The sequence below is a fragment of the Gavialis gangeticus genome, unplaced genomic scaffold, assembly GCF_001723915.1.
Source record: "Gavialis gangeticus isolate Ggan-Ray unplaced genomic scaffold, GavGan_comp1, whole genome shotgun sequence".
NCBI lineage: Eukaryota > Metazoa > Chordata > Crocodylia > Gavialidae > Gavialis > Gavialis gangeticus.
The window spans coordinates 20,160,991-20,170,308 of NW_017729003.1; the positions used below are offsets into that span (position 1 = coordinate 20,160,991).

The 9,318-nt window shown below is 41.2% G+C and overlaps 1 protein-coding gene across 2 annotated transcripts in view; it reads right to left on the reverse strand.

The window, feature by feature from the left end:
* REEP3 (receptor accessory protein 3) overlaps window positions 1-9,318 on the reverse strand; it is a 101,270-nt gene that overhangs the window by 39,863 nt on the left and 52,089 nt on the right. For both annotated transcript variants that reach the window (XM_019507888.1, XM_019507889.1), the window contains one exon: window positions 3,046-3,118. In XM_019507888.1, the coding sequence (XP_019363433.1) occupies window positions 3,046-3,118 (73 nt within the window). The remainder of the gene's footprint in view (window positions 1-3,045; window positions 3,119-9,318) is intronic.

The window sequence follows — 9,318 nt, forward strand, 5'->3', positions numbered from 1 at the left end:
TTCCTACCTTCTCTATCACGCCTGTACAGCCTATAGCCCCTAATGTTAACCGCCCAGTCATGGGACGAGCCCCACCACGTCTCTGTCTTCTAATGGTTAAATACACATACATAAAACATCTGAGCATTTTCATTATTTTTTAACATATTGCATATTTAAAAAAAAAAAAAGCATTGCATGACTTTTCCATAGTAACCTAAGCTTAAAAAAACAGGTTTGACTGAAATAAGTAAGATGTTGTTTCAACTGATTCTCATGTAGTTGTATAAATCTAAAAAAGCTGGTGCTCAGTTTAAAATGCTAGTTTCCATAGTTTCCAAAGAAAATAAATAGTTTGTTAAAGCTGTACTGTTCCATAAAGTGACTGAAGGAATCACAAAGCCTATCTATCAAAAAGCACCTTCAACATTAAATTAGATTCCAACTTGTCATCTGTACACAGTGACCTACATAAAGCAAGCTAAACATTCCAGCAATTTTTTAAAATAACCATGTAGGTAGAGTCAATTTATTTTCTTCTCTCTTATTTTTCTGCATTTTGAGTGTTGAACCATCCCTTTCCTTTTACCTGTTCAGAGCATATCCAAAAGTAGCTTTAATTTAGAATCTAGCCATGAAAAAGAAAAAAGATCTAGACCAAAACACAAGAATTTCAAGGCAAAATAAACATCTACTAAACATCTATTTCTCCTCTGTATTCATTTACACTGTTAGAAGCCATTAGTTAATGGATTTCACAATTCCAGTTAACCATTAATAAATAGCAAACCACCTCACAAGTGGTCTCTGGATTTAAAATGTTCAAACATCAAACTAGTGAACTAGGCCAGCATTTCACAATTTTTTTGTAGTAGCAGCAGCAGTTTAGGGACCATCTTAAAATACAGCTTACAGTAGCAATTATGTACCATTGAAAAACTGTACCAGGTGTACAACTAATTCTGTGATAATTAAAATTACTCTCAGGGAAGAATAGATAGCTATGTATTTTAGGTATTAATTATTATCAGCTCTTATTGCAATTTTCAACATTCTTTAAAAAAACATCATTTATAAAAGATTAGTTCTATGCTGGGGGAGAAAGCGTAGTGAGAGGGCCAACCCTTGTTAATGAAGCCTTACAGAAGACTGAAAAGCAGGGGGGAAATGAGCAGTTGCAACAGTATGCAAGTATCCATCATTTTATCTTTAGTTATTTTAGGTAAAGCTTAACTGGATCACTCAGGTGTAAACAATATCACCATGCCACCATACCTTGTCTGAAAAAAGCCTGATTTTTGCCAGCCATTGTAGTAGCAGGCTTTGTCCATTCAGATTTACCGTGTCCTATTGGGTAGTCTCCTTTATTTTGGCAGACTTTCACACACCAACGATTGAGGGAAACAAATTTTAGAAGGGAATGTGGTTTTTTTGAACACCAAAACTAAGAGGAGGGCAGATTTATACACCAGAAGCTTTTAAAACTCGCAAGGTTTTCAAAAGTGGTGTCACTAATATTTTATTTTACTTGAATTTGTATAGGATGATTTGGACAGAGATGATTCTGCCTCAGGGAGGCTGGATTAGAAGACCTATGGATGTCCCTTTCAGTCCTATTTCTCTGATTCTATGATCTTCGGCAAGTTGGGAAGACATAAGCAAAAAGGAATATTTGCTTGTTTTTTTCGTCCAGTCTTGTTAGACTCCAAAATGTTAATAGCTTAACTAGCAGCAATGTTTAATACAGCTTTTTGACCAGGAAGATACAATTATTTCTTTGCATACAGACCTTGCTGCTGTCATTCACGACTTCTCATCATTGAGACTGTGTTACTGAATGTAGTATTAGATCCATATTCTACATTTCCTGCTGCCTAGTGAGATTTAAAGAATTAATTTTAACCGTAACATACTAGCTGGCCTAGAAACTACCTAAGGCCTCACAACTTCCCATACTAAGCCTTCTGGAAGGCCAAAAAACCCACTAAAACTTCTGGATACATTAAGATTTGCAGAAGGTCTCTCTATAGCTTTTATATTTTTTTGGCTCTTGTAAAATTACTTGGTTTAAAAGGAACTATTCATAGTTTACATTATAAATAGTTTCCTTAGGCTTCAAGTAGGGATAAAAAAGAAAATGAAGAAAAAAACCCCACTATACTCAGGGGGCCTTCTTTTTTGTGCATAATTCAAATAGCAATAGTTCTAGAAGTCTGAGATGCTCTAAATGTCTTAAGATTCATACAGTACAAACAAGTGTGGAACCTAACTATATTATATAGAATGGAGCAGAACTCCTGTCATTCCATTCTCTGCAATGCTAACTATCAAAAGCATAGATTAAGCTGCTATGTTTACTGAATACAAGGGAAAGATTACTTGAGTGATGTGGCAAGTATTCATGCTTTAAGTACAGCTACTGCCTCCTCCAAAACCCCAACAAGTTGGGTACGAAAACAATGTTTCATTAAGACTGCTCAGATAAATCAGTCAGAAGCTTACAAGAATGTATACATGTGAATGACTTTGCATGCTACTATGAATGAAAAAAGCAAGACTACCCACAAGCAGAGTTCTCAGGTATCTAAGGGCATGCAGCCAAAGCCACACTAACTTTAGCAGGCTTGATTACCAGTAGAAGTTCAGCCACATCAGCATGCAACTCAGCACAGCGGAACCACCTAAAGTTGATCTAGCTTCAGATGACTTTTCCAGCTCTGAGCATAAGAACTGCAGTGTAGACATAGCATTAGGGCTGGAAGAAATTACAATCCTAACTTTCTCTGGTACACATCTATTTTACTGAAATACATACCACACTGCATTTCATCATACACATACCATATGTTAAGCAGTGTAATCTACAGAAACTGTTTCAGAGCTCTAAACTGACTATGCAAGATAGCTGGTGAATTAACATTATTTTTGTACCTAATATTTCTGAAGTTCTGTTTAAACCCATGTCAAACTTTCAGCTGACTATTCTTTGCATAATGTAATGTAAAATTTCCCATACATTTCAACAGCACCATGTTTAACTGAAGGGATAAGACATGTGGGACTTACATATTCCTTCACATTTTTTGTCTTCACAGCCTTGTATGAATAATAAGCAGGATACAGCATTCCAAATATCAACCTATTAAAAAAATTAAAAGGTATTTAATTTGTCAAACTGTACATGAAAGAAAGCAGACATACTACACCATTAAACAGCTGCAAACAGCTTGGAAAAAGCAGCGCCTAATAGCTTGAAAAAAAACTCTGATTTTACAGGCAGCTTGGAGGCAACTAGGCGGTTTGTACTGGCAATGCTTCATCTCAGGCTGATTTAATGTTCCTGAAGACATCAGCCAGCTTCTTATGATCTGCCTCTAAACAAATGGAAATGTTTCTTGAACCAGGACTGTACTACAACAAAAAGCTATACCAAGTATATCACATTAGCCAGTGCCAATATAACTTTCTAGTAACCATCACTGCTTTGCTGTGAGGGTAGCAATTTCCCAAGCTGCAGCCCAGCCCCACAAAGCAACAACTCATCAACAACTTTAAAAGTGATGCCAGAATTCCCATCAAGAGTCTAAAACTGCATTTTCATCAAACACCAACAATTTTTAGAGCTTATTGTTGAAAGAGGCTAATGCAAAACAAGAACTGAATTTTTGCTCAGCCAGCCAATTTCTGCTATAAGCAGTGAAGATTTACTTAGGGTATGTACACACATTTGCAGTATCCAATCTACAATACCTTTAAGCTGTGTGATCACAATGGGGTGTAGTGTGTGCACACATTTGCTGGTGCCAACAGCTGCACTGGGAACCCAACCAAAGTAAGTCAAGGTGGAAGGAGAGGGGAACGGGGACAGTCAAGTGGTTAAAAATAGCCTAGTCAGGGATTGGTTTGTTTTTTTTGGGAGGGTGGGATAGGAAAAATGCAGCCCTAGGGCTGAGGCAAGCAGTTGGGCTTTTGCTCTGTACTCTGAACATAAACAAATGTCTGTTAGATTGGGCTACTCCATTCCCAATCTTAGCTCACCTCCTCAGGGGAATTAATTTATATTGGGCCAGCCATTTTTGCCCAATCTAACCTTCCCAGAACGTCTGGCACTTAGACCTACCCTAACAACAGGTCCGAATGTATTTAACACAATGGATTCCCACTTGAAATCTCTGTGAATCTGGTTTGCACACTCAACAGTACTAATTGCATAGCACCCTGGGGCACTCTTGAAAGAATCAGGGCACCCCAGGGTACCATGGCACCCTGGCTGAGAATCACAGGGTTAAGGCATAAAATGAACAGCAGTAAATTAAAAGTCCCTAAATGAGGCAAGATTCTCCATAACTTTGTACATAACCATCATAAGATTTGCACCTAACTAACCATAACCACCACAAGATTGCTCTGCTCTGTAGAAGTTCTACTGTCTACATTACCATTTTAATTACCTCTTTTTTTTGGGAATGTGTACCAACCCTCCTATCTTCTGCTTTGGGGAAAAGTATAGATATAGAAACAAGTTCAGATTCTGCCACCCACTCACTATCAACATCCAAAAAATTTAATGAGGAGTCTGTTCCATTCTAGAATTGGTTTGGAGCAGAGAATCAGTGTTGTTCATTCATACAATATTATAAGAAAACAATCAACACTTTGTAGCTGTGTGTGTTCTATGCAAGAACAAATCCTAGCAACAAAATTAGGCAGAATAAGTACACCTCTCTTTCTAAACAACTATACCTTTAAGAGAAAGTATACACATGGTATATAGCACATAAAAATATTTAAATTTTCTGAGTACAGTAAACTGTGTTGTTACAGTCCATGCTACAAGTTAGACAGAATACCCTCCAGATAATATTTTACAAACCAATGAAAAATTCTTGTTCTTCGGAAGTTTTGTTGAAACAGGCTCTGAAACCTGTAACCTAGGAGCAGCCCTTCTGGAAAACTCGCCAGGGCTGGGGCCAGGGTCAGCAGGCAGGGGCTGCCCCAGGTGGGAGCAGGTGTGGCTCAGCTCTATGCAGGGCGCCATGGGGGCAGCTGCAGACCACACCACACAGGAAAGCTGTGCTGAACATGCCCCTTGCCCCCCACCCCCTGCCCTCTCACCCCACATCCAGTCAGCTCCTATGACCTAGTGCACATGTAGTCCCCCCACCCCAACACACACTCCCAAATATACAAGAGCAAGACTATTTTGAGCTATAATGTAATTGCCTCTATATATACACCACTAAAAAAAAAAAAAAGCAAATCAAGACAAAAATAATTCTTAAAATACAATTAAAATATAGTAGATTGTGTGTGTGTGCGCGCGCGTAGATATATCTACACACACACACACACACACACACTTTTATCTATAATTTGTTAAAATGATATCTTCAGAAAAATGTTGCATGTGTGGTCCTTGACAGCTCACCAAAACTTAAGTGGCTTTCCAGAAGAAATAAATACCCATCCCTCCTATAAGGCTTCCTTATTCTTCATTTTCCTAATCTTTAAAACTACAACCAAAGTAGTCTCAAGTAAGCTAAGATAAATTCCTTGCCCATAATTCCTGAATCATCATGGCTGCAACACCACACTAACACTATCTCAATTAAACCAGCAGAATTGCATCAAAAGCTTCCTAGCAGTCTCTCTCAAACTAAAACCGTACAGATATGCAAGCAAGTGAAAGTGTTTAGGGTTTCTTTTTCTTATGATTTAATCTAATAAACACCAGAAATTACTTGACTTCTTTCTTGGTGCAGTTTATGTAGGTGAGGATCCTTGCTAGCAAGACAGTTTGCTACCGAAACCCCAGCTACTCAGAGGACATTCAAAAAGGAGGATTGTATGTATGTGCACTGGATTGAAAAAAAAAAATCATTCTATTACCAGGTGAAGTGCATGTCTCTTTAAAGACATCATCACATCAATTGATCTCAGAACTCCTTCAGGAGAAAAAAGGGACAGTTCCAAATACATATCAGACAATTTACAAAAAACATCATGCAAAAGCTACAAGAGAGCATGCCCACGATTTGTAGAAGACTGAAAAGGAAACAAGATGTTAGTGTACGAAAATGACATTTGCAATACCTGTAAACTAGCATGAAGAATCTTTCACTAAAATAACCAAACATAAGCTGTTTACATGCTTGTAACAAAAGGTCTACATGCCAAACGACAGCAGCACCAATAAGGAATTCTCTAAGGCAGGGCTGTCCAATAAACAGCCCATGAGAAGTAACACTGTGGCCCTCCAGACTCCTGCCCAGCCACAGCTTCTCCACCCTGGCAAACTGCTGTAGTTCCAGGCTCTGCTCCCTCCTCCAGCTACTATTTCCTGCCCCTGCTCTAGAGGACAAGGCTGCACAGTGCAGCAGCTTGGGAAGCTGAGAGTGACTCTAGGGTACATGCTGCAACAGAAGGTAGAAGGGGCCAGGAGGGTCACAGTGCAGCAGGGGAGTCCCCACACAGTTTAGCAGTGGCAGGGGTGGGTCATGGATATACAAAGCAGCAGTTGAGGGAGAAAAGAAAAAAACAAAAAGGAAGATCAGATGGGGGGTGGAAACCATGGGCATATGTTGTAATGTGGGTGGCAGAGGAAGCATTGATGGGATGTGCAGCCTGGAATACCATAGCTAGTGTTCCGCATTCTCTGTTTTTACTGATTTTCACTGATCAATTCCCTGATTTTTAAGTCATTCAGTTTTTAGTGATTTACAACCATTTTTCAGTTCAAATCCCTGTTAACCAGCATGAGTGGGGAACAGCGGCAGCCACGTATGGAGTGGGAGCCGGGAGGGGTGGCAGTGGCTGTGCAGGGGCTGAGGGAGGGTGCTGAAGCTGCTACCTGGGGGCGCGGAACTCCCGGCTCTGACCCCGGATGGGGTGCTACAGGCTGTGGGAATCGCTCCCAAAGCAGGTGGGTCCGAGCTGCACCCTGGCAGCTCCAGCTTTGGCCCTGCCCTGGGTGCTGCGAGCCCTGCTGGGGGGGCAGGCAGGAGAGCCCAGGCCCACTCCCTGTAGGTGGGGCCACCAGCGGTACCAGGCTGTTCCTGACACTGGGGGCAGGCAGCAACCTGCTCTCATTCTGCACACAGATCTGGAGGGATGCGCCCCCCTCAGGAAGAGCCCAGCACAGCCCCCCAGCTCAGGGGGCACATAGCAGCAAGAGCCACGGCCCCCTTGCCGCACACCCACTGACAGCTTCCCCCACTTTGCTCCCTGCTGCAGCCCTGGAAGCAGCCGATGGGCTGCACTGTGCCCCTTCCCCCACCCCTTCCCTAGTCCCAGCCTTACTCCCTCCCCCCCTCCCCACCAATTGCTCCCCAATTTAAACCAATTTTTTTTCCTTTTTCTTCCTTTTATCCTGATTTCATCCCAGTTTTTATGTTTTGAAGTGATACCCTGAAAAGTTCCCAGATTTTTTTTTTTTTTTTTTTAAATAAAAACCAAGAATGTAGAACACTAACCACAGCTTATCCTGGTACAGTCCATGGGCCATGCAGCTCTAAAGCCACTAGAAGTTCCAGGTACTGGGTATCAGCAGCAGATAAGCAAAACTGTCTCTTTCTCCTTTTGCTGTCTCTGCAGTTTAGGAAGCACTGACTTCCTTCCCCAGGGGTCATGCAGCTGGAAGCTGGCCTTTCAGTTGCTATTAACTAGTGTCAATTTTAACTATAACAAGAATCCTTTAGTGAAAATATGGATTCTGAGGGTGAAGCCTGCACCATCTATCTCTCTGGCAGGTCAGCTGCTGTAGGAACTAGACTTGGGGAGATGGACCTGCAATCTGACAGTAAGAAAGACAGAAGCAGAAGCATTCAAATGAGTTGCACACTTTTAAAGACATCAGCACAGAAGCAAATCTCACAACTCCTGTAGGAGGTAACAGGACATTCCAATGAAAAGCTTACAGAAAGCAGATGTAGTTATCCGATGTTCTCTGTCCAGTGGATTAAAAGCAAGACAGGCTGTTCCCCAAGGATACAGTGTAGCCATCTTGGGCACAAAATCCACTCCATACAACCACTTATTTCAGGAAAACTTGCTGAGCAGATTGCACATCTTCAGAACACTTACAGGGCTCATAGCCCAACGTGATCTCAGAGTAAACTGAAGCAAAGACTTCCAACTAATCTCTAACCACTAAGCAGCGGTATCTATTTAGAGAATACAGACCCTTAGCTCTGGTACCATATATTTTCTCACAAGCTACATAAACCCTTTTCCCCAAATTACAAACACTCCAATTCTGGGGGTGGACTAAGCTGGGCAACTGTTTTTCTACCCAAGACAGAAGCAGCCTTCTTTGATTTCTGCTTCACCCTCCAGCAGCTGTGGCAATACTATTCAGGAAGCTGAGCAAGTCAATTGATAATGCTTGATTGTTCCTTACTCCATAGGTGTTAATGATAGTCTCTCCTTTTTAATGGTCTCAAAATTCCACTAATCAGGCTAACTTTTCTTAGGGAAGTTTTTACTGTCTGCTCGCTGCTTCTGATCTCTCTCCTCTCTTAATTCAGAGCCTTGGAAACTCTAGCTCTTTTAAAAATATAATAATCAATGGCTCAATACCTAGTTGAGAAAAGGTATCACCTGGAGTGCCCCATGTGTCTGGTATTGCTCAACATCCTCATCAATGATTTGGAGGATGGGATTGAGTGCATGCTTAGCACATCTGTGGATGACACCAAATTGGGTGGAGTTGCAGATACTCCAGAGGATAGGACTAGGATCCAGAATGACCTGAATAGGTTGGAGAAATGGTCCACAATCAGTCAGATGAGATTCAATGAAGACAAGTGCAGTCCTGTACATGGGCTGAAATAACTGCATGCACAGATACAGACTCAGGATTGAAAGGCCAGGCTGCAATGGTGCAGAGAAGGATCTGGGGTTACAGTATACCATACAGTGAATATGAGCCACCATTGCGCTCTCTTTTTTTTTTTTTTAATTAAACAAGGCAACAGCATCCTAGGTCATATTAACAGGCGTGTCAAGAGAAATGATTCTTCCTAACTATCAAGCACTGGTGAAGCTTCACCAGAAGTACCGTGTCCAGTTTTGGGACCCATACTTCAAGAAGAGTGTAGATAGTTTGGAAACAGTCCAGCACAGAACAACAAAAATGATCAGGGGCTTGGGAGATGACACTTATGAGGAAAAGTTGAAAGAACTGGACAGTTATTTAGTCTGGAGAAAAAGAGACTGAGGGGGGGATTTGATAACAATATTCAAATACCTAAAGGGTAATTACAGAGAGGATGGAGAATGGCTTTTCCCTGTAGCTGTAAGGGACAAGACTAGGAGTGATAGCCTTAAACTGCAGCAGAG